The 17,721-nt window shown below is 38.6% G+C and overlaps 1 protein-coding gene across 5 annotated transcripts in view; it reads right to left on the bottom strand.

Annotated features, from left to right (window-relative positions):
- Nucleotides 1–17,721, bottom strand: part of NELL1 (neural EGFL like 1) — a 282,121-nt gene that overhangs the window by 56,452 nt on the left and 207,948 nt on the right. For 4 of the 5 annotated variants that reach the window (XM_064657177.1, XM_064657179.1, XM_064657178.1 and 1 more), the window contains one exon: nt 8,065–8,160. The exons of the other annotated variant lie outside the window; for it this stretch is intronic. In XM_064657177.1, coding sequence (XP_064513247.1) covers nt 8,065–8,160 — 96 coding nt within the window. The remainder of the gene's footprint in view (nt 1–8,064; nt 8,161–17,721) is intronic. 5 annotated transcript variants of the gene reach the window in all.

Genomic DNA, 17,721 nt, shown 5'->3' with positions numbered 1-17,721 from the left:
GTATTAAACTTCAGGAGAAACATGGCTCCATATAGTAAAATTCTCAGAGTTGTACAAATTTTCTAAAGATATTGAATTCTCTACTCAGTTTGAATAGCATCTTACTCCTAGATTATCTAGTTAGATTTGTACCATAGATTGAGGAGTTAAGAATGGCATATTCATCATTGGTATCTTCAAGTAACACAGCTTGTTCCACACAAAAACCCCACTCTAAGTGTCTTTCATTTCACTAGAGCCATTTATTTTTCATTTCATCTCATTCAGTCACACCAGATCCTAAGGATTCTGTTCAGGCAAAATTCCCATTGAAGCCAAGAGGATTTCTGTCTCAAAAATTATAGCTACCTTTCTGTGCCTGCTTCAGTTTTACTAAGCCTTGAGTTTTATTTCTAGGTTATCAGCAAATTTAAATATTCATGGTTGATTCTCCAATCTAGAGCTGGCTATTAATAAGAAAAAGTCAGGCGGCAAAGACCTTATTAAACTCAGTAACGTTCCCTAAATACTGCCTGCAGCTGGAGGTACAGCCTGAGGTAGTTTTTATTTAATATTTAGCTAGTCTGCTACCTAATTCTGGTACTTCTCTGTGGAATTACTGTTTTTCACTGATGCAGACATCTGTCTGGGAAACGGAAAAAGAAAAAAAAGAGGTCACAATGTCCTGACAAACTAGGTTATAAATTAGCGTTACTGCACTGCACTCAAAAGCAGGCTTGTAGGGGATTTTTTAATCATAGCAAAATGAGATGTAGTTAATTTTGTAGTTAATTCATCATGAAATTGGTATTTTAAAGCAACTGTCTTTTCTGTACAGCTCACATCACAAGAAAGGCTTTATGTATGGGAGCTTCTTAGTTGCAAAACAGAGATGTCATTAATACATGAACATTTCTGTTTGCTCAAACATAAATATTTGCTCAGAAGTTTGAATGTTTCATAGCTCTCTGTTTCCTTTAATAGATTCAGTGGTGATTCTGCCACGTGAAACTAATTTAAATCCTACTGCCTGGGTCCTCAGAATTCAAGAGGAACCTGAAGCAGAATGTACCTGCACTGAAGGTGAGGAGATGCTCCTGGTGATAAACTGGATGAACACTAAGTCAGGGACTCAGCACTTTGTGAAAGGACCAAAGCAACACGGCCTCCAGCGGAGAACGATTCCAATGCCTCAGTCTGAGCAAGGCTTTTGCACAAAATTCAGCTGTATTGGCTGTTGGCTGTAGGAAGTTCAGCAGGAACACGGGGCTTTTATACTTGGAGTTCGTAGTTGGCTGCTGCTTAGTTTACCTGTCTCTTTCTAAACATGATGTTCCTCTTGTAGTACTTAATTAGAATTTATGGATGAATAAACATCCAACACTGTGTAGCAGCAGCCAAAACAAACAAAGAAAACAGGAACAAGCAAACCTCCCTTTTCCCCCAGGAATTCCAGCTGCTAAGTACAGGCCAAAGAGACAAGCCCTAACATTTTTTTGCCTGGTTAGCTGGGATAGCAGCATGCTATCCTCACAGCACACTCCTCTCTCACCTAGGAAAGACAGGCATCTCATTTTTGCCTGGGAATACTGCTTCCACCCCCTGCACCTTTCTCTGCATCTTCCAGGCACATGATCAAACAAATCAGGAGCACTTGTCCATTTGCATAGTTACACACAGCCTGGGGAAATGCACGGAATCCTCTGGACCAGCAGCCCTTTACACCAGAAAGATAAGTTTTCCTTCATACAAAGGTATGCAGCAAGCCCAGCCCCAGGGAAACATGAGAACTCTCACTTTAACCTCCCCTTCCCTCTGCCCTGGAAGTCACTCCAAGCTTACTTGCCAACTGGCTCCACGAGTTGCCCACAGTTAGTGGGAATGGGGACACATGGGGGCTCAGAGAACATGTTTGGGGGAAGGACACTTGCAAAGATGCTCCGAACTGGTACAGCTCCTGTGCTCTCACCATGGGCTGCAGGGGTATCTCTGCTCTGCTGCCTGGAGCACTTCCTCCCCCTCATTCTTCACTAACCTGGGGGTCTGCAAAGCTGTTCCTCTCACGTGTCTTCACTCCTCTCTCCAGCTGCAACTGGTGTTGTGCAGTAACCTTTTCCCTTCCTTAAGTTCAGTATCCCAGAGACACCACCCCCATCACTGATGGGCTTGACCTTGGCCATTGTTGGGTCCATCTTGGAGCCAGCTGGCACTGGCTCCATTGGACATAGGAGAAAACTTCTGGCAGCTTTTCACACAAGCCATTCCTGTAGCCACCCCCACTATCAAAACCTCACCATGCAAATCCAATACGTATGACCACAAATCACAGAAATAATAAAATATTAGAACATTAGAACCATTTGTTACTTGTCAAAATATCATCTTAGGTAACATAACAGATTCATATAGCAGTTATTTCTTTAATTAGAAACAAAGAAAAACACATAGACCCACACACCTGAACATAACAAATAAACAATGAAAAAAGATAAAAATATCCCATTAACACCCCCCCCAAAACCTCCCCTCAACCAACAACAAAACACCACCCCAAACCCAGTCTGCTTAGTGCTTTTTCCTGGCTTTTAAAACTAAAATTTACAGTATCTGAGGTTGAGTAAACAGCAAAAAAAAAATGAGTCATCTCCTCATGCGATGATCAGCTGGGCAATGAACCATGTTCTTGGTCTGGGACACTGGCACTGCAAGACAGAACAACTTTTGTCTTCCACTGAGAGTTACTTGCTGATTTGGAGACAGATGTTCCCTTGATCCTCTGAGATGGCCTTAGTCAGATTTTTTTTAGTAGATATTCTTTGATCTATTCCCTGATATCTTTACAAATGACAGCTTTGTTTTTTCCATCATATTAAGATATCATCCCTTGCCATTTTGCAATAAGCACCACTTGGGCAAATGCTGCAAACAGCTCGGCAGCAAATGGAGCAGGACAACCTCAGCCACCTGGAACATCTGCTTTCCCTGGGTCTGTCACAGCCTCAGGAGTGACATATCAACCACAACCACTGTTTTCTGTAATAAGCTAAGCATCATTCGCTTCACCCCTCTTATCTTGCACTATACTGGCTTTGCCTCACCTTGAAATTAGAGACTTTAGAAAGAATCTCATGCAAAGCCTTGAGCCCACAGCTGCACAGCTGGTTTGTTTCCCAAAATAAAGCTCAGTTCTTATTTTATGAAAGATTTTAGATAGAGAAAGGTAGGGAGTTTTGGCATTTAGCTTACTGTACTCACTGAAAAATCTTTCTCTGCTTTGCTTTGGTTTTTATTTGCTCATTTTTTAAACCACGTTCCTTGACTTTGATAGATACATGCCTAAAGACTGATCCTGCTTAGGAATCAAATAAATGGCACACAGAAATACATCTTTTCCATCTCTAGGGTCTGAAGTAATACAGATTGTAGGGAGTTTTACCCAAAGGACTGCAAAAGATAGTATATTCCAGAAGAAGCCACTTAAGGGAAGAGAAGGGGAAAAAAAGAAGTATGCAGCTTCTTAGACAACAAGTCCAGATTCTGCCAACTATTATGAAACAAATCAGCTAAAGATCTCCTCATTTCCATGATGTACACATCACATATCCAAGATAAAAGCACAACAACATTTCATTACACACCTGTGGAATCTGTGATCAATCCACATGTAACTAGTGCAACACCACAAGGCTTGATTTACTTATTCACTTGCAATTCAAAGCACATTTCTCAGCCATGCTACACACTGAAAAAGGACCTCTCACCCCAATATTAAACAATTCTTTGCAGGCACAGCCCAAAACAGCACGAAAAAATAACTCCAGTAATTATCACACCCTGATGCTCAGCTGCCATGTTTTACCCTCGCTTCTGACTGTTTATAATCAGCAGGTTATTCTTTGACATCTCTCTATCATTCTATGAGAAAACTGTTTTCCACTGCTTTACAAAGACTGTAAATACACATGTATTGCTACCACAAAAATATCCACCTCCCTGAGCTCCAGCCTACACAACATCCTTCTAATCTACCAGAAACATATTTCCCATTCATTGTGTACCAGTTCAGACAGCAGCTGTCACGAGCCAGGGGAGAAAAGGTGTGATGCAATTGTGTTGAATCCCTTTTGGAGGCAATGCCCCACCATTGCCAAAAGGCCTCCTGAAGCCTTTGGAAAAATCCTGCACTTTCCTTTCCTTGCCCCTTGTTGGGAACCCGCTATTTCAAACCCTTCCGCTTTTCCTGCTCATGACCCAAAATTATAATTTGTACAGACAGATATCGCAACTGACCCCCACAGCTGAAATTTCTGCCACTGCTGGTCACCATCCCAGAGCTGTACAGATGTTGACAGGTATTTCTTAGTCCCACGCTGAACTCCAGCACATGCAGGCAGGTGTTCAAGGAATGCCTGCAATTTCAAGGCACTCAATTCTGTGTTTACTCCTGCCTTTGATATCACAGATTGTCCTGCCTATCTCATCCTCAGCACTTCATTAGTGGCAGTGGTTAATGTTCCAGAAATACAGGATAACTGTGAACCTGTCCAAAAACCGTCACAAAAACCCCACTGACCTGTGGCTCATCCACAGACAGAAAAAAAGCAGCTCAATGAATGATCAGAGTTTTTCTGTTTTAAAGGTGTCCCAAATACGAGATGGATGGAAAACCAGGGCATTTGAGTTCATGCTGCCAGGAATTCTCACAGAGTACTTTATTTGCATTCCTCTCTGCACACCAAAATGTCTCTCAGAAATCTTTAACAGGAATCCCTGTGAAGGATGCACCCAGGCTTAAGTCAACAGTGTTACATACAGCTAAGGATGCCTATCTCCAGTTCAGCTGTCAGGCACACACATGCTGGAATGATACAGCAATGTCAGTAAAAATTCTAACAGCAGAAGTTTCCAACACAAATATCACAACTGTGTTAAATATGATCACAAATGGTAATAATCACAGAGATCACAGATTTCAGCCCTGGTCAGCGAAACACAAAATAAACAAAGAATTGATTTGGAGACAGAATCAGATCCTAAATAGAAAATGACAAAAATGCAGTTAGAAGCACCAAGCACACACTTAAAGAAACAGCATTATAAAGAATGAATGGAGAGATGAATTACTCGACAGTCTCTCTGAACATCAATTTGCAGTTCACCTTCAAAAAGAAAAGACAGGCCACAAATGTTAAGATGATTCCTTATGTCAGGCAAAGCAACTGGCAAGAGGTAATTCTTCTTAGCAGCATGTTGAATTATGTATTTGTACATAAGCCTTAAATGTGTATTTTAATTTCACCTAAGTAAACTACCAGCATAAATCCTACCCTTCTCAAATATCTCAGAATTTTTAATTAACCTAATACCATCATTTCAACCAGACAGTCAGAAACGATGAGTAACATATGATTCATATTCAGAAGTAAATGCACCTGCTTTTCAACAACATTTCTAATTACTGGCTCATTTTACCCTTTAAATGGCGATGAAGCCAATTTGGGTCACACTGTTTTTAGCCAGTGACGAGTCCTTTCAGCTCACAAATAATGTATAAGGAATTGCTGTGTTGTCAGTTTGAAGGACATTTTCAAATGCACTGTGGCAAATTGAATATGTTGCCAAAACACATCATTTTACTTCTGATATGCATCACTTCACCATGAGCTTCCACCAAACAAGGTTTTGCCAAGAACATTTAAGCTTTGATTTGAAGTGATGCCCCACCATTTCATTGTCTTTGGTCTGTGTCATAATGGTTGAGGCAGTGCTACCATATGTTAAATATAACAAAGTGTTTATTTCTAATGTTACAGACAACAGCAAAACAGACATGGGTTTTGAATACTTAGGTGCCCTTTAAAAACACTGCGGCAAACTGCAGTGAGACTGTGAGGAAAGTCTTTATTGAACTGCCTCCTCTTCCTGACAGCATTACGTACTTCAGGAGTAATTAGGGAAGCAAAGGGAAGCAAACCCTGCTTTGAAAGTGGTTCATCACCTTTCTACTCTCAACATTTAGTTTGTCCAGGACGTGCATCCTCAGAAGGCTGAAGCTGTTCTCATGAACCTCTGATAGGCACTTACCCACTGGAATATGCATGTGACATAGACTGTATCTGCTGAAGTTTTCAAACCTTCTAACACCACTAAAATGTGACAAATTCTCATACACAAAGCCCTATTCATTCTCAAACCAGCTTGCACGTCAGGTTTCTCAGTTACCATCATTATCTTGATTTGCAGCATACTGGTAAATCCTATACATCTTCAAAGAAAAAAATAAACTGACTTCTGGTTCAAGTTGTATAGATTTTATTCACAGAAGCTATCTTCTTCTGACATCTACCTCTAAATTGCTTGATGTAATGAGAGTACCATGCCTGCCATGCTTCCTTTACTTGGTGTGCTAACTCATATTTTAGATCAAAACAATACAAAAGGCATGAAAAACACAGGAGTCAAAACTGGTTATGTCCTCCATTTATCAATTTTAAACCATCACTTCAACAGCTTAAAGACTCTGCGCTCTAGTTATGAAAGTCCCTCTACAGCTATAAGAAAAAAGAATGTTCTAAGGCTCTTGGGTGAAAGAAACACAAGCAGAGAAGCTGAAAGCTGGGCTCAAGTCCTGGGTAGGCAGAACACCTTTGGGCAACACTGGTACTGGTTTTGCAGTGCAAGTACTGGTTTTGCAGCACTATTCTCACACACATAAAACACACCTCAAGTATCCTGCATCCCTCTGAGTGTACTCATCTCTCTGACTAGCAGATGTTTTAGTAAGGAATGAGCAAATTACTCATGGGAGAGAGTAACTAGCAGGAAGGATCAGCAGCTGGGGAGCTGTGGCAGGTGGGGCTCTGAGGTAGGAACGTCTTGTATTACTTCCCCATTATATTGCCAGTACTCACTGCTGGATGGCAAGAGGCTTTTCTATCTAAAACATGGCAAATGGCTGGAGTTTTTTCTATTTGAAACAAATAACCCAAAGGCCATAGGCAAAAAAAAATCAAGTCCTCAAATTTGTTCTGGATGATGTGAAAATATTAATGTTCTAGTTCATTCTTAAATAATCATAAACAGTGCTGGAAACTATGAGCTTTTATTATGCAGTGATTTGACTACATTCATAAGAGGATTTAGCAGTTTTCAGAAGCTACTTAAAGCAAACTTGTTGACAACTGGGCTTAAGTGATTTTAATAAACACACAAATTACTGCACAATCTCTGGGTTATAAGTGATTCCAATGATTTAACAGTTATTTCTTTGTTTTCTTTTTTTTCTTCTTAAAAAATTTATCAGCTATAATCTCATCCATGCTACAGTATGCAACTTGCATTAACAACCCACTTCATATCCAACAGTAAATACAAGTGCAAACAGTTTATTAACAAAACATGCAGTGCAAAAAACTCTGATTAGTTAATGTTAGTTAAGTGACATATAACATCAATAAATACCAACCAAAATAAAATCCCAAATCTCCTCTATAAAGAATCTAATAAGAGCCATTTAAGGTAGAGAAGGAACCAGTTCTTTATAAAATGAAGAGAAAGGTGGAACTATGAGGCTGCTGGAAGCAAATCTTGAAACGGAAAAATCTGGGAAAAGGCAGACTCTAATCATGACTAGTGAGTACCTTGGAATAGGCTGTGATTCTATAAAAAACCTCTGTGACTTAGAAACAAATCAAATATTGAGAATTCAATAACTTGAAGTGAAAAGCAAGCATCTGAATTCTTGTCTAATTTGCACAACAAATTCAGAAAAAGCAGAAGGAAACAAGGAAGGAAAAGCAGAAGCTTGCACCACAGGAAACAGATGGAGTAAATATTTTTCATTTGATATCCCTTCTAATTAACTAAAAGTGTCACAGGAAGCAAAAGCTGATAAAACCCCTGATACAATTAAACACGGAAGGTTTCAAACAAGACTAACTTTCAGTTTGGAAATGGCAGAAATGGAACAGTCATATCTTCAATGGAGAGAAAATATCAAGCAGAATGAATGAATGGAAAGTAATTACTTCTTCAGTATATCATATTTCTCATTACCAAAGAAGGTGTTTTTCAGTAAAACTTTACCTTTCTCACAGTGACTTCCTGTGAATCCAGAAGGGCAGACACATTTGTTAGGGGCTATACAAGTTCCACCATATCTGCATCCTTCTTCACAGAATGCTGCAAGATAAAAGGAATATGTTGGTAATACATCATTTTAAAAAAACATATACTGCAGGATAACAAGAAAAACAACTAAATTCTAAGCAATTAACAGAATTCAGCACATTAAAATTCAGTCCACCTGCAAACACAAAGAGGAGTAACTCAAAGGACAAGAGGAAAAATCTCAGATTACACCGTAGGCAAACCACCTCACCAATAAAAGATTAGTAACCATCTGGAAGAAGAGGAGAGGGAAAAATACATCATATGATTTTAATGGGGCTGATCTTCTTTCAATTATACAAATATGCATATTACAATTACAATGCCCTGGTAACCCAGAGAAAACAGGCTGGTCAGATGGTGTCAACTGCTTTGTTCCTCACTTCTATCCAATACACTTCACTGAAATGTCTGCAAACACACAGTATTTTGCTTTTTTTTAATTTTTATTTTTAAGAGGAATTTTATTTTATTTTTTGTGGAATCAAGGAATTAAATAATGGTGAGGGTCACAACCGAAAACAGAGAAAGGCTCAAGCCCAAGATAATGCCTCTAGTGAGGTGTGATTCTTGACAGAGCAGTACCCAAGTACTTCAGAAGTGTGTTTGACCAATACCTAGGATTTGAAACAACTGATGGATCTCATCTTTTCTTGTGAGCACTGTGTGATGTTGTTCCTCCTGCTCACAGCTGGTTAGGCAGAAAGTCCACTGAGTGTGCAAGTATGCAGGTGAATGTTACTCTTTTTTATTTCTTTTTGTTGTGTGTGTGAAGGTAGCAGGACTGAGGTAAGAAGAGGAAAGGAAATGAGATCAGGACACTTATCTATTTTGTACTGGTAACTTGAATAAGACCTTTGCTACAACTAAGAGCAGGCCCTACCCCTAACACACTCCCCCCTCCCCAGATATTTATTGAACTTCACAGGTTACTCAGTGGGTTTGACTGCATTTACGAGGGAAGTTACAATTAATATTTAAACAGCAGCTCTCTGCATCTAAGCTAATAACAGATTTGCAAAGTGTTTCCTGCAAGCTAAAATCACAGATGGAGTGTTGGCAAAGAGATGTTACAAATGCTATGAAAAGGCTTGAAGTGCTAGATAACAGAAGAAATGTTTAAGATTTATTTTCCAGTGTACTAAAAGAAGAATAAAGTGAATAAAGTACTAGGCAATAAAAAGAATCTTTTGCAATTGTTAACCACTTAGAGGAAAAAAAGCACATCATGATACCTCTTGTGTGAACTGATAGACACATCTGCCTTACTGTAAATATATAATTCATAGCATGCCATACTGTTTCGTGGAGGATAGCACGGGGAGAAAAATGCTACAGTGGTTTAGAGAAGACAGGAGTAGAACATCCTAAGCACTCCTGTGACTGGAGCAAGGCAGCAGTGTGGAGAAAGCACAGTTCTGGCCCAGTAACACTTCCTGCTCATAAATGCACACACTCCATATGGGAATCTTCTAAAATGCTTCTAATTTGAAACCAGCCAATTTCTACTGTATGGGAAAGAGAGAAATATGTTTTAAGAGTAGTATTTTGTGATTTTTTACATATAAATATTTGTAGAAAAGCATAATTGTGCAGAAAGCTGAAAGTATGAAATATAGCTCCAGAATATATAAAAAACTGTGATGAGACTCAAAGGATTCCTTCCAGAGCTCATCTCTGGTTTCAGCATTCTCAGAGAAGATGCAAGTTAAATCCTACATCTGCATTTTTTCTGGTTTGAAATTGAGAATAAGCAGACTTTTGTGAAGTAGTAATGCATTTCTGCAAATATCAAAAGAACTAAAATTTGTGGCAGAGGGGGAAAAAACGAAAGATAATGGCAACAAAAGTGAATGGTTCATCCTCAATATACATCACATTGTACTGGGAGAGAACTACATGGGACTCTTAAAGGAATTCATAAAGGGCATAAAAAAGATGACGTTTATAACAATGATGCGTGTCCACTGAAAGTTATTAGTGCTGAGAGGGAGAGGTAGGTAAGAGGGCTTCAGTTAGACCATTCATGCACCTTCTTTGCCACCATAATGGGTGCTACCAACTTACTAATGTGAAATGTCTGCTTCTTACAATAAATCCTATTAGTAGGTCAGCAGAGCGAGGTGGTGTTTTCTTCTGTTCTCATTTAAAATTTCTAACACAGTAAGGCTTATGAGACAGGGCTGGTCATGTAAAAGATTTTCCCATTAGGGCTTCTGTGTTATGTCAGTGCAGCAGTCAGGTCTTGACATGTACAGGCATAGCCAAGTGTGCCATTCCCATCTGGGAGAGAGAGAGGGGGATGCCTGCCATGGGCTAAAGCTCTGTCTTTCTATTCCTTCCTACATATCCATATCCAAACACACCTCCTATATGCATATTCAAATGTGCTAGCACTTACTTGTTGAAATGTCACATCATAGCAACTTACAGCAAAAAAAAAGAGGAAAACAAAAAAGAAAAAAACACAACAGTATTGGTACAGGGACACCCTGAGGAACTACAGGTTGTTGTGAGAAGGGACTCTGTACTGTCCAGGAGTCACGCAGGCACCAGCTTGCTACACAGATGTTGGAGGATGAAGCTGAGCAATGGCTGCAGAAGGAAAGAATTAAACTGTCCAGTTTAAATTCTGTAGATGCTGAAAAATCCTCCACAATACAGACTAACTATGCTTGTCCTCATTGCTCAGGCTTTGGGGGATGTGATTCATTCTTATATTTTTATGCAAGAAAAGAAAACCCCAAGGAAGAGTGCCAGGATTATCCTGCTGTTCCCCAGATGGTTATTCTACAAACCCTCTCGTTCCTGCATTGTAGGCTTGTAGGAAATAGGAACATCAAATCCACAAATCTCAGAGCATAGTTACAAAATCAAAATATTTGTCTAAAGGCTACTTTCCTTAAGTGCTAGAAAAATAGTTCACAGTTTTATCTGTAGTACTGATAGCACTACTCTAAATTTTAAGAATGCTCAATACCTCTAATAATAGGAAGACAGTTTCAATTGCTAGCAATTTTACCAAACTTCACTTATTTGAAGTCTTTTCTCTCATAGTCAGGCCTCTGGCTGAAGCCTTTTAGAACATTTTATCAAAATTCATTCATTGCCAACAGTGAGATTTCTCCTTTACACCATTAGCAGAAGAAATTAATTAAGGGAAGTCTTTACATCCCTTCTGTATCCATGCCTTATGGACAAGAGGACCTAACAGGGAGAGCTCAGTGACAGGACAGGAAATCAACTGGAGCGCCTGGGCTTTCCTGAAGCTACTTGCTTTGGTGTTTGTGCTTTGTTATATGTCTTATGGGCTCTGGGATATAGATTTCCACTGTGGTTTAGACCCTCCAAAATCAAAAATCTATCGGGAGGGGCTGGGAATGCACCAGTACCACAGAACTAGCAGTTATAAACCTTGATTGCAGATTCCCTCCTGCTCAAACAAAGTTAGCACAAGGAAGATAAATCATGGCTGGATCGAACATTGCTGATGTATTCCCATAAGTAGATCCTGTCTCTGAAATTATTTGCAGGCTGGAAACCTCTTTAAAAAGGAGAGTGGTTACTGAATTTACCATAAAGGTTTTATCAAGCAAATTAAGTGAGGATGCCATTAGGGTAAAGTCTACACAGGCAAATTTCCGTTGTTAAGAGATTTATTCAGTATTCTGTACGTAAAGGAAGCAGAATCTATTGATTTCAGGAAGCTTCTGCCAAAGTGAACAGACCTCTGTAATGCCAACAGATTTTTTCCACCAAAATAAAAGCCTTTATCATATAAAGACCTTTCCTAAAAAGACATAATTTCTCTGCAGAGGAGGAATTCTAGTTTTGATGCACATCCTCCTTGATGATGAATCTGTAGAGAACAGAAACAGCCAAAATTTTAAGTCTGAATATGTCATTTTTGTGATGATGTTGGAGGGACGGGGGAGTCTCACTGCAGAGCTCCACAAAGAGCAGCATGAAAATGCCACACTCCTGAACATTCACAAGCTGCATTATTCCAGTTTTGGTATCACTACCTCACTGTGCTACTATAGGAAAGCAGGTACTGCAGCATGGAAGCTGAGCAAATGCCTCTCACTTCCAAGTGTAATACAGTAGTTATTATAAAACATTTGTACTTGAATACAGAAAAATATTTTAGTAAAAGAAAATTAATAAATAAAACAAAACCAAGTAATTACCCTACAAATTTAAATGAATATTACTTGATTATGAAGAGATACAAAGGTCACCTTCCCAAATAAATCAGATATAAATTAAAAATTATTTCTAGATATACTAAATGCCTGTAAAGTGAAAAAAAGGGACACTCAGGAAAGGCAAGGAAGGGGTCAGGCACTGCCTGGGTAAACAAAAATATGCAGCTTTGGAAGAGAGATGGGCTGGTGTAACTATATGAGCAATTTGATAATCAATTGATGGAAAGACCACAATTTCATTAGCTGATTGAATTTACTCAGACAAGTATGCACAAGGGCACAGTTGATAACAATCCAACTATGTAAGCCAAATACCAGAGTAATTGGATGATACCAGTTCCTGAGGTGGGTTTAGAGGACAGTTGAGAAAGTTAGGAGAAAACACACAAGTAAAATGAGGGAGCAAAGGGAGCAGCAGAGGTTCTGCTCTTTTTCTCTGTATTCAAGTGTGACACTATCATCTATAAAAGTACAAAAGTACAAAACTCTTTTTGGTTCAGTGAACTACATCCACTGGATACAGGGTGCAACTTATTTCACACAAAAGTCTGCCAAATGCCACTGGAGTCCTTTTACAGCTGGCTGGAGTCAGAGAAGGACAAATCTGGCAGGAATGAACTTTGGGCAAAAGAACTGTCCTGGAAAATTTTCATCCCACATGTTGGAGCAGGAAGGGAAGTGCAGGTTTGTCTTCCAGTCAGGATGAGAACATATCTGTGGCTGGAAGACAAACCCTTAGCTGGGTAGTTACCACTTTTGTGAGTGGCTTCCAACCTAATTTATGCTTCTGGTTTTATGTGTGGTATGTATGAGGGTTATTCAGTCCAGGAAGGGCCTATAAATCTCAGGTCTTCTATCAGCTAAATGTGAAGTTATTACTCCTGAATTATTTTTCTAGAAATTTCACAAATAAGAGGTACTTTGCAAACGTAATCAGTTTAATTGCTGCCTAGTGTAGTCAAAATTCCAAATCCTGGCAGCACAAAACGCGTAAGCGTATTAGAGCTAAGTCTGAACAAAGATCAATGAATTCAAAATTAAAGTTTGGAGATGGGGGTTTTTCAAAGCACCCAGAAAAGCATAAAGGAATTCTTTCAAATCTGGCAGGCACAGTGAGGATAAAGAAGGAAAAAAGGGGCAAAATAGAAAAGTCCATAGCAGGATTATAAAGTATAACAAATACATCAGGAAGAAACTACAGGCATACGCACCTAATGTGCATGAGTTTGAGTGTCTATGTATGTATTTGCATGCTATATAATATTTATCAAAGTGATGAACTAATATTTTAGAGTTTGTCACTAGGCTATTTCAGCTGATGTAGCAGTGAATCTTCTCAGGTACCCAGTGCTCTGTCTCACAGCACTCACAAAAGTAAGATTTAGGTGAATTTGGAAAGCTGGTCATATCTCTCAGAAGGCACTGAACTCTTAGCAGTGGGCCCTTTTTTTGTTGTTATATGATGTTAAATTCTCTTGGTGCTTGGTGTTTTGCTTGACTGATATGTAATCAAGCTGTGGCCATTTGTAGGCAAGCAGCAGATCATTCATCTGGGTGCTTTCAGGGTGGGTTCAAGTGCTGTTTGGCTGGAGATGCTGAAGTTTTTTGAAAAATGAAACCTAAACTCCTTAAAATCAGCACAATGAATCATAGTGATAAATACTAATAATTTCCTTTGTATTACTGGAGTAGTACAGTAATGCAACTGACTTTTGAATGTGTAAGTTATCCACCTTGATCAATACATTTTCACCTAAAATCTTTCCTAATGAACAAACAAGCTATATTTAATTAAACGTATTCAGAAAGCACCTTGAATGGGCAGGACTTGTCCATTCTGCTCTATAGGTGAAATGGCATCTGTGAAACCCTTATTGATGTCAAGCTTATCTTATGGCTCTGAGGACACAAATGTGACAATTTTCGAAAATGTATTTGAAATAGATCAATAGAAGCAGTAAAAGACAAAAGTAATATACTAAAATTTGTCCTGTGATATATTCCACTTTTGAAAGCATCTCACACATCCCCAGATGATTCTGCCCTAAATAAATATTCCTGTTGCCATTTTACTGCTCTGCTTCCTCAAGGTTAGACTCTTCAATATTTTTAGTGCAGCATTTTAAGCCAACTGCAGCTGTCTCTCTAGTAACCTAATAATAAGCACGACAAAATAGGGCAGACTATTTCTTCCATATACCCACTGAACACCATCTTTCAGTATTCAAGTCAACATTTAAAACTGTAAAACCAAACTGAAATTTACTTAGAGAACAACACGTCACATGATACCACTGGAGCTTTTCTTTGCATTAAATCACTGTGCTTATTATACTCCCTAGTTGCTTTATCATATGGGTATAAAATAATTTATATTTACAAACAGAACACAGTTTCTTTAGAAATCACTTATGATTAATAAATCTTAAGGATAAAGAAGCATGTTCTATAAGCACAAAAGAAGCATTTTCCCTTGCCTGATTTATTGTCACAACTTTAGAAAGACTTTGATTCAAATCTCATTGAACTCATTGAAAAAAACTGAATTCAGTAAGAGCGCATGCAATCTGAGGTCTGTTTGACCTCAATATATGGCATATTCAGACAATATAAAAACAGTTTTCTAGCAACATACATTTTACAGATCTCTCATCCTAGTGTTCCAACCAATACAAACACACTCTGTAGACACGTTCAGCACAAGACTAACTGGGTTACCTCTAATGGAATAGCTGTAGAGACTTTTAATTCACTCTTCTTGCTTTGCCCTGTAGCACTGACAGGCACCTTCACCAACAAAACACAAGCCTGTTTACCAGTGAGAAACGATCTGTTTCAATGTTTGAGATTTTCTCTCTATTGTAAATGAAAATCTACCCAAGCACCCTCAAATAACCATTGTTACAAAAAACACCAGAATGTTCAATAAGCTGTAAAAAAGTGCCTAAAATGTTAATAAAACATTATTTTATGGTAATTCTCTATGTGAGGAACACTGTCATTTGAAATTGTAGAGAAACTTTAAGAAAGCATTTTCCTTCACAGCTGGAAGCATGTTGCTTGGGTGCCATCATAGCCCCTAAAATGTTGCATTCAGCAACATTTTTTTTAGGGTTGCTTGTACCTTATTGCAAATGTAACAACTGAAACTGCAAACAAATACTTGTTTGATAGCTGCAAAAGAAAAAAAAGGAATTATTGGTAGCATTTAACTATCTGAAGGTGACAATACCGGGAGGGAGAAGACGAAAATGGGAAATAAAACGACAATGGGATTTTCAGGTCTGGATCAAGGATGTGTAAAGACAAATAATTTACAAAGACATTAAGAGACCCTGAGCTGTGTCTTTTTAAACAAGCCCACTAAAATTCAGGTGTTCTTTCTTTGTCTTAATATTATACAAGTAACAACTACAGCGGTATCTCTGAAAACCTTTTCTAATGGACTTTTTCATCAACTTTTAAATCTCCCTCATTCTGCTGAGACACTCCACTCGAAATAAAATTCCTTTTTCAAATTGCATTGATTGCATTCTATTGACCAACACCAGGAGGAAGGGAATTGTCAGTTCCACAGATCACAGTCCTCTGCTTACACAACAGGAAGGACTTCAGTCAGGTAAAGCTTCAGAGCTCCCCCACAATACCCATCCTTATCAAAATACCCCAATACCTCACTCCTTATCGAAAAGATGCCATGTTAGATATAGACATTTCCCCATTAAGGAACAGAATTCAAAGTTAATCTCAATTTACAGAATCTACCTTACCTTGCAGTCTCTAACAGATAAAGGGTTTGAATTCACTAAAGATGCTGCCAAGAAGGCAATCAAGAGATGAAAAGCCCTGCATCCCATAAGCAATGCCCCAGGGCATTCTGTCTCATTCAGATCAAGTTTATACAAGGCAAAGAAAGAATAACAAAGAGAACAATGAAGGGGGGTTGGAGAGGTGGGGGAGGAGAGGTTCAAACCCAGTGCTAAAACATACCACACTAAATAATGAATTCTCTTAGGTAGGTCTGGATAACTTTTGCACTCCTACACTTCCTCTGACCTTTGCAGTTGATGGATCAAAAAGAGAATGCAAATAACTGGAGACAATTAATCTCAGCTCTTATCTGCACTTTAAATCAGAAAGTTTTTCGGTAGCTAAAATATCACCACAATAGCAGATTCTTCTCAAAAAAAAAATCTTTTTAGCAATTATTCTAATTTTCCTAGTGTCAAAAGACATGTTTAGCTCAATATCTGGATTTACCTAACATAATCTCACCAAATTAGTTTTATCCATAAGAAAAGATAATAAACTTCAATATTTTGATTTTTGAAAAAGACACCAGATTTTTCAATAGGGAAAAAGGAAGCACTGAAAAGTGATATTGTTCTCACAGTTCCAGAGAAATTTCAGTCTAAAGGCAGAGATTGCTTTTGCTCAAGCTGGTGTGACAGCAGGTGTGATACACATCACCATCAGCTTTATAATCATCATAGTACGTTGCTTTTAAATAAATCCTTTCATCTCAAGCTTTTATACATTATGAACAATTAAGCCTTACAACCCCCCAGTGAGGAAGATGCATTAAGAGCCTGAACCTGCCAGGCACTTCTACAGAACAGAGTTAACTACAGAAATATAATTTAATAAAGAATGCATTTAACAAGTAAGTGCAGAAAAGCAAATATAATCTTTGTGTGTATAATCTTTGAATGAGCCAAGAGCATTTTAGAAACCCAAGGGGCCACCCTCTCTGCTAGTGTCAATTAGTAAATCTATACCAATTTACACAGTGCCTCAGAATTTACCCTCTAAATTCTTAGAGCTACAAGACTCCAAGGAGTACATCACTGTCACGGTTTAAAAGACCATACTGCTGACTTGTGTCTTAGCATACACTTGTAATCATGTAAATATTTTAGTTAATACCTAGAAAACATGCACAATGTTGACTTGAGTTTCTGTCCCCGTGTTCCCTGTCTCTATTTTTTTCTGCAGAGAACTGAGTAGTTACATGTTGAGGAATGGTAAAGCAAAAGGAAAATGATACATAGATCCTTGGTTGCTTTTTACAGAGCAGTGGCACCTCAGTTACAAATCTGACTTCAGTGATTCTGCATCAGTGCATTCTGTATTTTGCTGTACAGTACAATGTCTTGTGTGCTTCAAGATATCAAAGTAATGAAAAAATCTCTACAACTGGTTTGATTTGCCTTGAGATTGGATACATTGGGAAAAATTTCTTCACCAAAAGGGTTGTCAAAGCTGCCCAGAGCACTGGTGGAGTCACCATCCCTGGAGGGATTTAAGAGACATGTAGATGTGGCACTTGGGGACATGGTTTAGTGATGGGCTTGGCAGTGCTGGG

The sequence above is a fragment of the Pseudopipra pipra genome, chromosome 6, assembly GCF_036250125.1.
Source record: "Pseudopipra pipra isolate bDixPip1 chromosome 6, bDixPip1.hap1, whole genome shotgun sequence".
Taxonomy (NCBI): domain Eukaryota; kingdom Metazoa; phylum Chordata; class Aves; order Passeriformes; family Pipridae; genus Pseudopipra; species Pseudopipra pipra.
Note: the sequence above shows the minus strand (reverse complement) of the source record. Positions and strands in the feature narration are given on the sequence as shown.